The sequence below is a fragment of the Bombus vosnesenskii genome, unplaced genomic scaffold, assembly GCF_011952255.1.
Source record: "Bombus vosnesenskii isolate JDL3184/JDL3185 unplaced genomic scaffold, Bvos_JDL3184-5_v1.1 scf7180000013449, whole genome shotgun sequence".
In the NCBI taxonomy this organism is placed as follows: domain Eukaryota; kingdom Metazoa; phylum Arthropoda; class Insecta; order Hymenoptera; family Apidae; genus Bombus; species Bombus vosnesenskii.
In genome coordinates, this window is record NW_022883059.1 from 171,836 (window position 1) to 189,421 (window position 17,586).

The window sequence follows — 17,586 nt, forward strand, 5'->3', positions numbered from 1 at the left end:
TTCTAAAACTTCCAAATATTTTAGATATTATAAATAACATATAATGTTATAAACATTAATTATAATCATAATAAAGTAGTTTAAAATGTAAATTTGTAATTGTATACGTTAGTTGAATATATATTCAACTTATATATATAAAATAAATTTTCATTTAAATGTCGTCAGTAAATTGTCATTAAATTTATCTTCTAATGATCTAAGTTTTTAGTACGGGATTGGTTCATAGCAGAAATGTATCTATTATCTGATTGGTCAGTTACATAACACATGCCCGTTGATTCGTCATTTTACTATTGTCAACTTGTGTAACCGTTATTTCAAATCAGAAGGACCGGTGGAGTGAAGAAATGTTTGAATCCGACTAGGAAGTTAATGTCGTGACTAGTGCCTTTCCCTCTCATTCAAAGATTACAGTTCAAAGGCGGAACTGGTGTAACGAACACCGTGAACAGTGTTTTTCTCCGTACTAAAATCAGTGATAAGTATTAACATTATTTTCAAAGTTGTTAGTTTCTTGTTGTGTTTTGTTGTCTAAATACGTTAAAAACATTTCACAATGTCATTTTCAAAAGCCAGAATCCAAAGATTTAATGAATTCGAAAGTAAGTAATCATATATCTTTATAACTCTATTTTCCTTGGTGCGCATTATAATGTATGCACTCTTATATATGTAAAATGATAGTAATGTTATTATTTTATAAATTTGTTGTTTTCATTACCTCTCTACTTTTTCGAAATTACCAGATGTTGTGTAATTTTTATATTTACACAATATGTATTTGGCGGGAAGTAAATTGAAGATATGTTAGAAAATATTAACATCAATATGAAATATTATTTATTTATATGTAGAAGTACATACATATATATATTCTAGTTGTCATATATCCTTTATTGTTAACCAGTACAGTTAATTATAATTAACAAGATAAGTTTACTTATCAGAAAGTACAGTATAATGTATGTAGTGTACGTATTTAACAAATATAATATAATTTTTATAGTATAAATATAATGACATTACAATATAAGAAATTCTATTATGTTTCAGTATTGGAAAACAATTTTGTTTCTAAATTATGAGTCTTTTATCTGAGAAATAGTTATCAAAGTATTAAATATTACTTGTATTATGCATTTATATGTGAATTTGTGTAAATGATAAATTATTTCTTATTTTACAATAATAAAAATAGAAGCTTGGCAATATTTTTGTATATTATGTATTGTATAGTAATATATGTATATTATAACAGTGTTTTATATATCATTTTCAAAAATTAATTTTTATTCACTGGATTAGCAGAATTTTATTAGTTAACACATTGATTTTCTCGAACGAAGTCAATGGTAAAATTAAATTCATTATTTATTTCTATCTTTTACGTAACTTAAATTATAAATATATGTTATTGTAAATATAACAACATATTGTAGCAGAAAAATCTCATAACAAAAATAATGAACGATCGATCGTTTAATTATTATAGAATTATTAATGATATATCCTTTTTCTAGGCTGTGGAGCCGAAAAATAAATAAATATATGTATATATATACAGTACCGGACAAAAGTTTAAGACTACCTTTCTGATAGTTTATTGCATTATATTATAGATTCTAAATGACCTACAGTTCGAAGTTGTCCTTACAATTACATATACACTCAAAATTTATCTACGAACGGTCACGATACTTTTAAAACATTTGAAGTATTTGAAAGGATAAGTATGAAACAATTCGATGCTGTATTTGCTGCGAACGTTCAAACATTAAGACGAACATTCAAATACAGTAGTGCTACGAAGTTATCCAACAATAAAAGTCTATTTAACATGACATATTAAATTTATAACAACGATCTACGCCTAGAAGATAGAAAATTTGTTACATCACTACGCAAGAGAAAATAGCCATTTGCCGAAATATAGCACATATTATTGCAGGATCTGAGATAGCGTGCAAGCAGTTATGATACCTAAAAATTTTAGAAAAAAAATGGGTGCTATTAGAATGAACCAAAAAATTACAGTAAAGATGGGCCATTGCATCCACCGGTTATCTGAAAAGAATAATTTTCGAACTGTTACTGATTTTTAAAATGAAATTTATGCTACTAATGTTCTGAACATTTGTGAAAGAGCTCTTTGAAGGCGTCTTCATGATTTTGTCATTAAAGGACGTACGTTTCGGAAGAATCCAATGTCCAATTGTAAGAATCGGAAACTGGGAATTGCTTTTACTGAAGCACGCGAACACTGAACAGTACAAGTATGAACAGTATATTTAAAAAAGTATTATTTTCTGATGTATCGAAATTTAGTACGCTATAATAAAGCGAAGTTCAATAACGAATAATTGCAGACTATTGGTTATTTATTATGTACAACATAGCGCGATAATTTATCAGAAAGGTAGTGGTTTCAAACTTTTCTCTGCTACTGTATATTATGTATGTTTATACAAGGTGTGTGCGTGCGTGCTTGCGTGCGTGCTTGCGTGCGTATGTGTGTGTGTGTATGCATTACTGATGCAGTATGTATATGTATAATAATAATAATTTTATAATAATTAAAAATAAATACCACTAAATTATCTAAATAAAAAAGAATATAAGATAATGAAATAAGAAGATGAGACGTCGGAAGCCATTTAATTCTTAAAATTAAGTGTTACATGCAAGAATAAGAGCGAGGGGGATAAAAGGCGTATGATATAAGATCGATTTCGTTACGCAACTATGAAAGAAGGGGTGGTTTGGACGTTAGAGAGTACACCTGGTAATTTGATGATCCCATAGAGCATGTTTCTTGCATTTAGAAACAGCTGTCTTTCATTTGCGCTTACTCTATGTAAACTAACACCTACCGAAACGGGATTTCTTTTTACCAACGTTAGTTGTGTTACTACCCCTTCCACTTCTCATAATATATAATGAAATCAACTAAAAATGTTTGGAAATTAATCAAATGAATTTCATTTGTATACAATTATTTCGCAATAATTATATTATATTACAATTATTATTCAAACTTATTGATATTTATCATTTCATTTATAGTAGCTTATCCAAATATTTGAGTACTTATAAAAACTTTACATGACACATGAAACATGAAACATGAATTTTTATTAGCACTTCAATGATATTTGACTGGCATTGTTGTATTGGTAATGTTTGAAATAAATCTGAAAACATATGTACAAGTTACAAGATATTCAGTGCATATATATATATTGTAGGAATTACAAAAGAGTATGTAAGCAGTCAATTAAGGATTATATTAATAAGTGTCTTATATGTTTAAAGTGACTCTTCATGCTGTATATATAAATATATGTTTGTAATAGGTACTAAATACATGTTTGTACATAGTAAGTTTATATGAATTCTACTTATATGAACAAAATTTTATTTAGTGCCTGATTAACTGAACTTCAATTGTGATTCTATTATCTTAATAGTTGCTAAATGTTACTCTGATTATATAATGCCTAACATGTATTTGTTTATCTATATTTAGCCAAATGATTTTTCTCAATGCTTTTATTATTTACATTTTTGTTTATTATTTCCAAATGTATATTTTGATTGAATTTTGCAGTATATGTTATTTATCCTCTACATATAAAACATTAAATTAATTTTATGTTAAGGATTACATTAAATTACAGTTATCTGAATTCGTGGTCTGATATTCTGTATATTAAAAAATAAGTAAAGAATTAAGTCAAATTATACAATTACTGACCTTAAAAATTAATTTCTAAAATCATAAGTTTTAAAACTTATCATGTATTTATAAACAAATATTTGGATCCATTTATACAAGTGTGAATTCTGATTAACTGAGTGATAAATTATATAAAGTGGAGAGAATTAAGTAGATTTCTATTATATGAATAACTTGCCCATATAAACTTGTGTATTCACTAACAGATTCATATAAATAGCATATTACTGTACATTTTTAGATAAGTTTAAAATTTTATTAGTGTAATCATGACAATTGTGTTCCATTATAGGATTAGTGAAATTTTAAAATGTTTTATATAATGCACATAATACATATATGTACATACATGAAAGTTTTCCATGGTAAATATTCAAATACTCTGATAATCTTCATAATCTTTATGTCCATATAGGATGTAAACAAATTTTTTGTCATGACCACAATCATATAGAAAGGTCTCGACACTTGCTAGAGAAAACTGTTCGAAAATTGAGTCGTGTCTAGTCATGAAAAATTAACATGGAAGATCAATAACAAAGTAGTACGCGTTCTTACGAGACAAACAGAGATGAGTGTCATGCATGCTCAGAACGAAAATCTTCTTGTCTTCCATGTTGATTTTTTATGACTACTTACGATTCATTACAATACATTAGTTACAGATACAGTTACGATACATTATGAATACATGAACAATAACAGGAAAGCACAAACAAGAATATACCTATAGAATCCCATTTCATTAAATGTTTTTTTATGAAATTATTTAATACAAAGCTTTCAAAAAATATATTTTATACAGTGACTACAATTAGTATTTGTACATATACTTATTTTCCAATGAAACGTTTTTTTTTGTAAGTTCTCTATTTCATTTCCACAGTATCAATTTTTTGTAATCATATGTAAGTATTAGTAAATGAAATATTTAATATACTCGAATGTAATTAATTAGTGTGTAATAATTATTATATTAGTATATATTATTAGTATATATATGCTATAATAAATATAATGATGTACAAATACTTATTGCAGTCACTATATATATATATATATATATATATCTTCTTTTCTTAATTTATATTTTAAAAGAAATAATTGTTACAGATGATGTACCTCCACCAGGGGCGTATGATCCAAAATTAGATAGTAAAGTAAAAGGTTTTGTTATTGAAAAGTCAGAAAGATTTCATGACAACAAAAGCGTTGCCAGTGCAGAGTGCAATGTATCAGTGTGCACTAAAAATGCAAGCAATGTGGCAATTACTTTTAGAACGGTGCGAAATAGAAATTAATTGAATGTAAAAAGTTTTCTTATTGATCTTGCAAGGGATGCAGTTGATCTGAGAGATATGTACAGAAGTATTATTTAATTGTTCATATTTAAAATTTTTTTTACAACAAATGCATATGTAGTTGGAATGTATGTTTTAATAAATTTACATGTTTTTCATATATTCATATACTTTTCATGTAAAACTTGGCACTATGGCACAAATTACTGTATCTCTTGGATATACCGCAACTTACAGAGAGTTAATGAGTTATGAAAAAATATATATGTTTTTTTTTAGAAAATATTTTAATATCAGTAACAATATGTATTTTTAGCCACAACCACCACGAAAACACAATCGAGACCAAACAAGATCAAGTTCAAAAGTGAAGTCACGTGGGCTTATTACTGCTAACGACCAAAAATTGAAGTACGATTCCGAGCATCAACTTGCTGATCTTCAAGTAGAATGTTCCAACAAAGACAGGACGATACAAGAGCTTGAGAAGCACATCGAGGACATGAAGGAGGAAGTACAGAAATTAGAATTGCAACTCAACGAGTTACATAAAAAACAAACAGAAGTAGAGGAGCAACATCGAAAGGACATAGAAATAATGGTTGTAATGGTTTTTACCAAGAAGTATAATTTTATTTCTAACAAATATTTTATTAACGACTCCTGCATCCAGGCTAAATTGCAACAAGAAATTTTAAATGGTTACGATGAAAAGCATCAAACCGAAGTGAAGCGCCTTCGTTCTCAGCTTTTGGAAGTTTCAGAGGAGAAAGAACGCGAAATTGAAGCAAGAAAAGCTATGGAAGGTGATCTTAGAAATCGTATCGCGGATTTCTCGAAAAGAATAGCAGCGTTAGAATATGAATTGGCAGATAAAAAACACACAAACGTGAAAAGAGTAAATACTTGTTTATTTTGAAAAATTAAAATGATTTGGAAACATTGTAACTCTATCACAATTTTTAAAATTTGTTCTTCATAGGTTCAATCTCTTGAAATACAAATTGAAGAACTAACAATAAAATTAGAAGAGATAACAGTAAGTCACAAATATGAAGTTGGCTTGCTGGAACAAGAAAAGGCCAAACTTAATTCATGTGTTATTAATTTAATGGAGGAACGTGATAAGTTAGAGCTAAAGTTGCAAAAGCGACAAAATGTAGTTCTTGAACTACAAGGACAACTATCTGCCCTTCAATGTGAATTAGATGAACTAAAGGGTGAATATGAAAAAGTTGTTGAAAATTTTTCGAAAAAAGTGGGTGATCTTAGATATAAATATGAAGAAGAAACTAATAAATTGAAACTCAATTTTGGAAAAGAAAAAATGCTCCTTATCAATGAAAACGAATTTGAAATGTCGCGTAGGATAGAAATTGAAGCTAAAGTAAAAGATATTGACGAAGAAAATAATTTTTTGAGAAAAGAACTGGAAAACGTTCAAAATCTTTCCAAAGATGTAAATATTAAAATTTTTACCTGTTTGAATAATAATAAAAACATTTTCTTAACTTCCTACTTTTTATTTTAATTCAGGTTAATAATCGTTTACGTGAGGCGCATCAAGAATTAGAAGATTCACATAGAAAACACACTCTTATATTGAAAAAACATCAGGAAGAATTAGGTGATATAATAAAACTTCATGATGAAGAAAAATATAAACTGAAAAAGCAATTGGAGGATGCAAGATTGAATTATATAAAAGAAATAGAAAATGTATATTCATATGTTGTTTTATCTTTTTCTTTTTGTATATTTTAATTCGAAACATAGACAAGATTTACATACATTGTTTGTTATATAATAATCTTTTTGTGAAATAACATATACTAATTTTTTCCGTAGCTAACGGTAGCAAGAGACAAAGAAGTATCAGAAGTAAAAGAAGCTGCGGGCAAAATGATCGAAGAAGAAACGAAACGAATTAAACAACATGCAGATAAATTAGTAACAAATGCAGAAGCTGTTACGAGAGAAACATTGGCAGCTTGCCGTACCGAATGTGAGGAAAGAGTAAAAAGAGTGATCGCTGATAGTGACGCGAAAGTAAGCGGGTCACACGTGCGTAAAATAAAAAACATCACTGACTGAATTCTTTCTTCTAACACCCAATAAAAAATCGTCCAATAAAAATTCTTTTTTACTATACCGAGAAGAGAAAGAGTTATACTGAAAGAATTTTTATTGTGGACACTATTTCTTTTTCGAAACCTCTTTTAATATTTTCTCTTCCAGTTTCTGTGATGTTTGCCGAATATTTTATGCTCTTTTGTAAGAACGTATGCATATAGTTTTTAAAATGAATTTATTAATCTAGATAAATGCTATGATCAGAGAGGCAAAGATTACTGTAGAGGAAGAAATGCGACTTACCGCGGAAAGGTATAAAGCGTGTTTAGCGCGAGTAGAAATGGAACGAACGGCATTAGACGAAAAACTGGCGATTAAAGATGCTGAAATTAATAGACTTTCCGCGACTCTGGAAGAATTAAAGAACTCTGCAGAAACTCAGGTGGGTTGTAAAACGTAATCAAAAATAAAGATAATATTTCAAAGTAACAGTTTGTAAAAATTGATTAAACGAATTTAGGAAAGTTTTGGCCAAAGCTTACAAATAGAATTAGATCGAGCAGAAACTGAACTAGCAGAAAAGAAAGATGAATTAAGAGCTCTAAAAGATCAAATCCGAGCAGAGGCAGCGGAAATGGTAGCTAGACGAAAGAGGTATATCATTTTTCACAGAAAGAACTATATGTATTTTTATAAATAGGTACTTATATATATATATATATACACATATGTATACATGTGTACATGTACGAAATTTTATTTAGATTCGAAGTTATAATGGCTGAAAATCAAGCATCAGTTGCTGCTTTAACTAAACGTTTGGCTCAAAGTAATGCTGAAGTGGAAAGATTACAGCATGAATTAAAACGTGGTGAAGATTGCATAAACGAACATCGTGATTTACTGAGTATTATGCGCAACAACTCTCAAATAGTACATGAACAGGTGCATGTTTTGATGGATCAATTAGACGCCAAAAAGGGATTGGTCGATCAACTCGAAGCTGAAAGTTTAAGCGAATTGGAATCATTAAAATCTGTATTCGAAGCTAAAATCGATGACTTAAAGAAAATAGCAACCAGACAAGTTGCGAAATTACAAGCTGAGAATGATGTGAAGACCGCACAAAATATTGAGGTGCTCTTTATTTTCTATTTTTGTTTTAAAAGTATTAAAAATTTTAATAAGTGAAAAATTTGAGAATTATAATAATTATTTTGATGTAATGTGATTAATTGCTTAAAGAGGAAAGTAAATCACTTTATCATCTCATTTCGAATTTTAGATGAAAAATCAGCTTCAAGAAATGGCTAACCATCTTGCTGAAGCACAAAGTATGCTGCTTAAATTGGAAGAAAGAAACGATGCTCAAGAACTCGAAATTTCTCGAGCGGATATGCTAAACAACAAATTTAACGAACAGTTGAAAGAACGTGAAACAGCAATAGAAGACTTAAATAAATTGTTAGAGCATCAATCAGAAATTCAAAAAGTTACCTTAAATGAAGTATGCTCTCGAAATTGTTATATTAATGCTTCCTTTTTACGTAATAAAATATACGAATTTAATTATTTTTACTATTTTTACAGGCAAGTCTGAAAATAGGAGAACTTTCTGATAAAATTAAATGTCTTGAAGAAAAGGATAGCCAGATATCGGTAATCGATCATTTTTTTTTATGTTTTATATCTGAAAAGATAAAGAAAAGAATTTAAAAGAATACAGTAATTGTTGTATTTTGTAACATATATGTAATTTATTAAAAAATATTGTATCTGTGTAGAAACATAATGAATTACTCGAAGAAGAACAGAACAAATGGAGAAGTTTAGAAAAAACGATTATAGAAAAGCTTGAAGAAGAAAAATCTCGCCGAGAAGCAGCTGAAGAGTACGTTGTTTTCTCCTCTAAAAACAAGAATAATCTAAGAAAGTTATAAAATAATAAATTTATTTTTGTCTGTTTAGTGAAGTGAAAAAGCTTTCTAAATATAACGAGCAACTTCTAAAAGATTATCAAGAAATCCATGAAAAATACGCTGAAGTTGTTGGTCATCATAATCACAGGCAAAGAATTAAACATGTATCTCAACTGAAAGATAAAATCAATCAACTCGAACAGGTGCGTTTAATTATCTGTCTTGGCATCATGATCATTTTATATTGCATGTTGAATTGATATCCTTATCATAATAGTAGTAATATCTTTTAATATTACAAACATTTAACATTGAAACATATATTGATTGTTAAATTATTGAATGAAAATATTAAATTTTCTGTTTATATTTATAGTATGTTAATTCGTCTCACTGTTTATTTTTGTGTGCATTATTATTAATGAATGTTGATTCATTGTTATAATGTACTGAATTTGACAAACTATTTGGTTTCTTTTATTTTACTTTTAATGATATACCATAATTTTGTGTGAATTTAGGCTAGCACCACTTTGTTGTTTAGGTATTCACTCAGTAGTGTGCCCAACTTATTTGTTTAAACAATAGGAGAGAATATGTATATATTGACTGAGAATATTAAATGTATATAAATAAATTATTTCTATTGCGTAAATGGTATTATTCAATTTCATTTGCATTGGTCTAATTATTTTTTCTTGCTTCTCTTAGTTGCAAGTATTAACTTATATACATAAGTACCTAAATACTTATGTAGTATATATTGATTGATTGTAAAATAAATGTGATAAAATGTAAATTGTTTTTAGGATTTATATGCGAAGACGAGGACAATAGAACAGCAGCACAAGATGATAGAAAAATTGAGAGCAGAAGAAAAACGTGCGCATAGTAAAGGAAAAGAGAACATGTTAGGAATTTCACAGAACACTTTTGCGACACCTATTCCTTCCCCACATAAACCATTGACGCCACTAAGGAATCGGAATGATTAGTTTTAATATTAGCATATTATTCATTTATGATTATCATAAATGCGAGTTGGTAATAATTTACATTAATGTTTACATAATTTACAATAATTTACACTAATGTTTATATTTTAAGAAACATATTCGAATTACTGCATCAGTGATTAAGATATTAAGTTTGCCAGAGCTTTAATATGTTAAAAATATAAATATATATTATATAGTAAATAGATCCTTTGTAAGTACTGATTTTCAAACTTCTAATAAATGAATAATTTTTGTGGTTATTATAAATACGATTTAAAAATAATTTAATTAAACTCATGTAGTAATTCTAAATAAATATTTACTTCCTGAAATACATATAAAACACATACTGTGTACGTCGTGACTGTATTATAATTACTTATTGATGTAATAATTATCGACTCGCATTTATAATAATTTTTGAATCAGTATGCATGAATTTTTTTATTATGAAACATATTTATAACTCTAACATTTTTAAATCCATAACAAATTTAATAACTTAATACAAGATCTAATACTCTATGTAAGGTCAAGTGTTCAGTTTGCTAGGTTCTGTTAAAAGTCTGTAATAATAATGTTTCGCTATAAAGATTACATGTTTGAGCGATATTGACTTTCTAGACTTATGTTTAGCTTGTACAATCGATATTAAAAGAAGGAAAAGGAATTTTATTTATATGACAGATGTTTTTCCCCGACGTTTCAATATATATCAATTACATAAATTTTATTTGTAATACATTTTTGTAATCTATGACTATATATTGAACTTTGAAAAGTAATATTAAAATCAATGTGAGTGAACAAGTTCTATTGCATGAGTTTCTCGTATGAGATTATATATACTGCTGAAAAGAATCGCTTATTCTTATTGAATTTTAGATGAAATATATGAACAACAATTATGTACTTAACGTTTGTTATCGTCATAATACTTTGGATGTTTGTTTTTTATGCAAAATATACTATATCTATATAGTTATTACTATACTCACAACAGTATTCAAACACTTATAGAAACCGTAAATAAATATATTACGTGTGTTACACGAAACATTTTGAAATTTCACGAGGACTGTAATAATCCTTTGCAGTTTAGGACTTTTTCGTTTCGGCAACTTGAGACTATTTTTCGTATACTTGGTGAATTTCTTACAGCTAACTTGAAATGATTTCATATATAAATTAACGTATAACACTATTATATTTTAATATTTTATGTACCCTTACATCTGAAAGAAGTATTTTATAAAACAATCGCCAAGATCCTCGGCTTGTCGGTGCAAGTATCACAATAATTTATTGTTTGATGTCTTTCGCTAGGATTATTTCGTTGAGGGTAAACTTTACAATTCTTTTCAACTCCTGTTAGAATAACATGTAGCTTTCCATTCACAATCGAATTTCATCGAAACTAGAGATAGAGGTAGAAGCTCGATCACTAGTCTGACGAAAATCTCTTCGCAATTGTTCAACTAAAGTTTTTACATACTTCGTTCGTTCTCTGTTTTTTTACTGAGTTATAAAGAATATAAGAAAAAAATAAAAAAAAGAAAAGAAAAAAGCTGAGTCGTAACAGAAACTATTAATTTTCTTTTAATTAAACTTTATTATGAATTCAGCAATCACAATGGAATACACACTGAATTAACATAAATCACAATTCACTGCAACCACGTTATGTAAAATTTAGTTACACTGATACGTTAAGTACGCGATTGTTATAAGGGTAGAGACCGGTAAAAATATGTTGACTATTCTAAGGATACAGAATAAGTGAAATTTAGTGACGATGATGCTGTGGAAGAAAACTATGATGGGTGTGTCTAAGGATATGAGATAATCGGGTTCGTTAAGGAAAGTTTTCGTTAGGAAAGTGAGCTGTGCAAACGTGTTTTTTACAACAATGCAAACCTTCATACAAACGTGAAACCAAGTCTGTGAAATATCGCGACGTTTATCTCAACAGAACAAAATGGATCGTACGTAATTCCGCAAAATAATATAAAACAAAAAACGTTGAGCGTCTATTATTTCCTCATATAACGGAAGAAACTTTTCGGGCAACCTAATACTAGGTTGGTGGAAGGATTCTAACCGCCCTCGAGAGAAAGTTCCTAGGAAGCATCGTACGTGAGACAAACCAGATTTCCCGTATCTTTCCATTGTAGGTAATAAATTAAGGAAAATGCAAAGACTAAAAAATATTTGTTCAGTTTGAAGGACCTTAGCTAGAGAAATCCTAAGATTTATGGCGGGTCCTTAAGCTAGTTGAAAGTATGCCATGAAGATGTTTGGACATCTGGCAATCATCTTGTCTGAGGGATAGAATCTTTGCGTAGCGAGCCACGGAACGGAAACCGCTGGATGTTTTGTTGTCAAGTGCCGCTATGAATCACTGATGATTGCGCGAAGGTTCGTTTACCTGCGGTAGTTCCTGAGGAGATTTTGAGTGCCCATGTGCATCATCACCTCACCGGACAGGAAGGGGTTTCATCCATCGTACGGTTTTGGTATATGAATGTATTCCGATAAATGTGTCCCAGTGAGAATTCCTCCGATGTTTCTTGTAATGATTTCGATATTCTTAGTTAGATTTTAATTTTGTTCAATAATAATGTTGTGAACATTATTACCGACTAGTCCGAAGAGACTCAAGCATCGTAGCACGAGGGTTAAATTAATTTCTTTTTTTTTAATTTGATCTGTTAAATATAAATCCTATGAAGTGTCTTATTGTACTTCAATTGCTTTCCTTGTCCCTTGTTTTTACAGTCGATGTATTCTGATAAGATTAATTAATGAAACATAAAGATGTAAAATAAACAGTATTTAGTAAATTCACATGAGCCAAGCTACCTGCACGTCCTTAGTTGCATATTGTTCACACAGTCTATGTACACACATTCATCACATTTTCTTTTCTACTCCCTCCGTCTATCCGTCAAAAAATATCAAACAGAAGCGAAAATACGTGAAGTCGCATATGTCATTCAATTATTCAGAAGGATTCAATTTCACAGAGTTCCGAGTATACTTACGGGGAGAACGGACGTACCCTGCTTTCGACATTGCAAATAGCATAAAACTATCGCTTATTTGTCAGCATGACTTCAACAGGAGCGAAGATATAAATCGCATATGTTAATGAATTACTCCGGAAGATTGCATTTTGTGAAGTACTATGTACACTATGTAAAAGTAAAGTCGTACCCCGCATTTGGCATCTAAAATAAAGCATAGCAAGCGTTTATTCGTCGAGTAATTTCAAACAGATTGAAATGCAAAATCGTATATTGCAATAAAATATTTCCGAAAATTGCCTTTTACGGATACCTGAGTGAACGGTCCTACGCGTGATGCATTCGGCATCCAAATAAAAGTGAAACGTATGTTTATTTGTTAGAGACTGTTATAAAACCTAGAAGACACTTGCAACTCCATATTAAGTTGAATACCTGCTGGCAACATCATTAATTCAAGTTCTCCATATGCGTAGATGCGGAGACAGAACATGAGCGTTTATCGGCCAAAATAATTCTAAAAGTAACGAAAATAAATAAAATTGAATATTTTTCAGAAAGATTCAATTTTACGGATTTCCGAATAGACCGATGGGAAAGCAGTGACGTGCGCCACATTCGGCTCCAAAAATAGAGTGAAACCAACGAGTCTTCGCCAGGATCTCTCAAACGGGATAACGATACTAAGGGTGATGCGTCGATTTGGGTCACGCAATTCAATGGTCGAATACCGAATGAAACGCTTCTCTACAGGAAGGACGGACTAGTGGGTATTGGTGTAGGTGATATCCTCTGTTTCAGTGGTTATTGCTTCCCCAATATCAAGATTGAGGAATCATGACATGCATAAGTAAGCTTGCATCAGAGATAAGGAAGAGTGTAAGCAGAAACAAGAAAGTGATTGTGGCTGGCGACTTCAACGCTAAGTCCACTTGCTGGGGAGGACAAACCACAGACAAGCGAGGAAGAATTTTAATGGAAACCCTGTGCGGTTACGGCGTGTTCCCTATAAGGCTGGACGATAAATACACGTTTTATAGGAACGGAAGGACGAGTTGCCCTGACATAATCAGTGCAACAAACATGGTTAACGACCTCCACGTAAGGAGCAAGGTTTTAAATGCTTTCACAGCATCGGACCACCTATACATATCTCATACGTTTAAAACGAGGACCGTAAGTGATCGAACTAAATTCTTTAAATATGTGACGAAGGGTCTTGCACCCGACATATTTTTAACTAAATTTGACGAGATCACTAACGTACAGAATTTTAATACGACGGACGACGCGGACAAGGCGGAACTGCTGCAGAAATGTATGGTGGAAACTTGTGACAAGAAGCTGAAGAAGGTGAGCTGTACGACAAACAAGAAGTACAGCAACCACTGGTGGAATGAGACGATCGTAGAATTGAGAATTCAGGCTCACAAAGCATTGAGGAAAATAACTAGAGCAAGGAGGAAGGAGGACAGTGGGATCGAAGCCCTTATTAGTAACTATAAGGGGCTAAGAAGACAGTTGAAGAAAGAAATAGCTGAGAGTAAAAAGAGAGCCTGGACCGGATTCTGTGAGCTACTAGAAAGGGACCTGTGGGGAAAGCCGTATCGCACGATTATAAACAGATGTGGCAAGAAAGGGCTTCCAAATGACATGCCTGTTAACAAGGTAAAAGAAATTTTAAAAAGCTTGTTCATCATTAGACGCAGACCGGAGTTAAGGGAGGTCGAAGAGCATGACAGGGAGGATATCACCTATAACATGAAGCTTGAGGAGGAAGATGTTAAGGAAATCATTGGAAGAATAAATGGAAAGAAGGCGGTGGGAATAGATGGGGTCCCAGGTGATATTGTTAAGCTGCTAGTAAACAACCGAACAGAGCTTATCACTAAGCTGATTAACAGTATTACGGATTCTGGTAGGATTCCGGGATGCTGGAAAACAGCGAGAGTAATATTGCTCAGTAAACCGGGTAGGGACCCTAAGCACCCTAATGCATACCGCCCAATAAGTGTACTTCCTGCCTTGAGCAAAGTGTGGGAGAAGTGTCTCAAGTTGATTATCGAAAGGTGTATGGGAGTGGACCCATTTCATAGGAGACAATATGGGTTCAGGAGAAGAAGGAGTACGGTGGACGCGATTACACAGGTGATTAAATTCGCGGACACCTGCAAGAAGAAAAGGATGGTATGCTTGATGATTGCGTTGGACATTAAGAATGCATTTAATACCCTTAGTGGAAACAGCATTGTTGACGAACTGACCAGGAGGAAGCTGCCTTGCAAGATCATTAGACTGGTAAAAAATTACCTGACGGACAGGAGGATAATCGTCAGCAACCAGTTTGGTACGGTGGAGTACCTGATTGCGGCTGGGGTACCGCAAGGATCTGTGCTGGGGCCTTTCCTATGGAACATAGTCTACGATCGGTTATTGGAAAGGCTAGATAACAGGGTAATGTTTAAGGCGGTCGCGTTTGCAGATGACCTGGCAATCGCATGTGCCGTGAAGAAAAACGAAGGCGTTAGCGGAATAGTAAGGGAGGTCATGAGAACACTGTGCGATTGGTGTGCAAGAGTGGGTTTGACGCTGGCTAAGGAGAAGGCGGAAATAATTCTCATTACGGGCATGAGGGTGCCCAAAGTTATCGGCCTGAATGTGGACGGCGTGGCTATCAACACGGTAGAGGTCACGAAATATCTTGGCGTCATGATTGACACGAATAGGAAATTTGACAAGCACATTGCCTCGGTGTGCGATAAAGCGGGCATCAAGATAGGAGCATTACGAGGAATTCTACCGAATATTAAGGGCCCGCCTGTTTTGATAAGAAGGCTATACTACAGCGTGTGGAAATCCATAATAACATACGGTGCGCCTGTGTGGGCTGATGCGATGAAGTATGAGAAAAACAAGAAGATCATAAAAAGGGCTCAACGAACTGCTCTGTGCATCACATCCACGGCCTACCGCACCGTATCCCACGCGGCGCTTTGTGTATTGACCGGGAACTTACCGATTTACATTAAAGTGCGAATGTTGAAGGGGATATATGAGAGAAAGAAGATCTATAAGACCTTAGCTGTTGGAGAGGAGGTGATTGAGAGGCATGCGGAAATGAAAGAGGATCTGGAAGAAGTAAAGAAGAAGGCCTTAACGGAGTGGTAGGCGGAATGGAGCATTTATAATAAGGATAATGTTACCAGGAGACTAATAAGTAATGCGACCATATTCGCCAGGAATAGGAGAGACATCGATCACTTCACGCAAATGCTCACGGGACACGGCATTTTCAACAGCTATCGTAAGAGGATCGGTAAGAAGGTCGACACGAAGTGTTGGGACTGTGAAGATCCGAATGACGACGCCGAGCATGTCTTATTCGCGTGCCCTAAATGGATCGACAGAAGAACCGAGTTGGAGAACTTCCTGGGTGTCAGGATAAGCATGGACAACTTGATGGACACCGTAGTCACCAGGGATGAATACTGGAGGAAGTTCAGAGAGTTCTGTAAGGGTATAATGAGATATAGGAGAGATATGGAGAAGGCGATGGAGTCAGCGAATAGGAGGAGCGGCATCAGTACGCGACGATAATATGCGGCGACGCAGTTGAGGACAACCCTGATGAATGCTGATCGGCTCTGCTGGGGTTGTCCGTGTCTAACAAATCAGAGGAAAGAGGAGAGGCTTTTAGTGGGTATGACGATGTCATCTGGAGTCCCACATAACCTGGTGACGCGGGTCACTGGGTATGCGTAAATGCGTTTTCCCCTCCTCACGCAAAAAAAAGGACATCTCAAACGGGAGCGGAGTAAAAGAAAATTTCAGACGAAATCTTCAAAAGATTGCATTTTGCGCGGTCCTGAGCCACTTTTCGTCAAAATTGTCGGAAGATATCATCTTGCGAGGTGCAAACACGATGATGGTACCCCGCTGGGGGTAGTCACCCACATGTTATATTAGTATACAGCTACAATATTTTACCAAATGTCCTACTGGACAAATTGTAAAATTCAAATAAATAAAGAATAAAAAAAAACTATTGTTCTGAATATTTTAGATTGCGTTGCCTCTATTTTGGTTATATGGCTCATTGCTGCTGTTCCCCATAGTGCTATTCCGTATGTCCAGATTGGTTTTATGACCATTTTATATATTTTTAGTTTGTTTTCTATGCTCAGTTTGGATTTTCGACTTGTTAGCCAGTACATTTGTCTCCTTGCCATCTGTATTTTGTCTATTGTTGCTTTAATATGCTGGTTTCCATGTGAGTCGTTTATCTAAGTGGAGTCCTAGGTATTTGACTTGCCTTGTTTGTATTATGTGTGTGCCGTTTAGTACAATGTTTAGTGGTTTCTGTTTTCGCAGTGTGAATGTAATGTGTTTGCATTTATCGGGGTTTGCTTTAATTTGTTTTGCTTGAAGCCACTTTTCTATTTTTGTGATATGTTCTTGTAGTAATGTAACTGCTGTTGCAGGATTAGTGTGCCTGACCAGTACAGCTGTGTCATTCGCGAATGTCAGTAT

At 32.6% G+C, this 17,586-nt stretch overlaps 1 protein-coding gene across 6 annotated transcripts; it reads left to right on the forward strand.

Annotated features, from left to right (window-relative positions):
• The first annotated feature begins 337 nt into the window (after window positions 1-337).
• Window positions 338-11,350, forward strand: LOC117238334 (hyaluronan mediated motility receptor-like). 6 transcript variants are annotated; one of them, XM_033503189.1, is made up of 15 exons: window positions 338-605; window positions 4,853-5,022; window positions 5,357-5,641; window positions 5,714-5,938; window positions 6,023-6,499; window positions 6,577-6,759; window positions 6,889-7,104; window positions 7,361-7,555; window positions 7,634-7,767; window positions 7,878-8,250; window positions 8,399-8,620; window positions 8,704-8,772; window positions 8,898-9,004; window positions 9,082-9,235; window positions 9,842-11,350. In XM_033503189.1, the coding sequence occupies exons 1-15, from the start codon at window positions 560-562 to the stop codon at window positions 10,025-10,027; spliced, it is 3,042 nt and encodes a 1,013-aa protein (XP_033359080.1). In that variant the 5' UTR covers window positions 338-559; the 3' UTR covers window positions 10,028-11,350. The 6 variants fall into 6 exon arrangements, with proteins under 6 accessions (XP_033359080.1, XP_033359084.1, XP_033359082.1 ...); XM_033503193.1 differs by having other exon boundaries at window positions 340-605; window positions 6,889-7,089; XM_033503191.1 differs by lacking the exon at window positions 338-605 and adding an exon at window positions 2,617-2,785.
• The last annotated feature ends 6,236 nt before the right edge of the window (window positions 11,351-17,586 follow it).

Excerpts from the sequence above, each read along its gene's own strand:
- LOC117238334 (XM_033503189.1), top strand. The coding sequence starts at position 560 with ATGTCATTTTCAAAAGCCAGAATCCAAAGATTTAATGAATTCGAAA. Across the intron at positions 6,500-6,576 it reads TTCAAAATCTTTCCAAAGAT|GTTAATAATCGTTTACGTGA; the intron begins GTAAATATTAAA and ends ATTTTAATTCAG. Across the intron at positions 8,251-8,398 it reads AGACCGCACAAAATATTGAG|ATGAAAAATCAGCTTCAAGA; the intron begins GTGCTCTTTATT and ends TTCGAATTTTAG.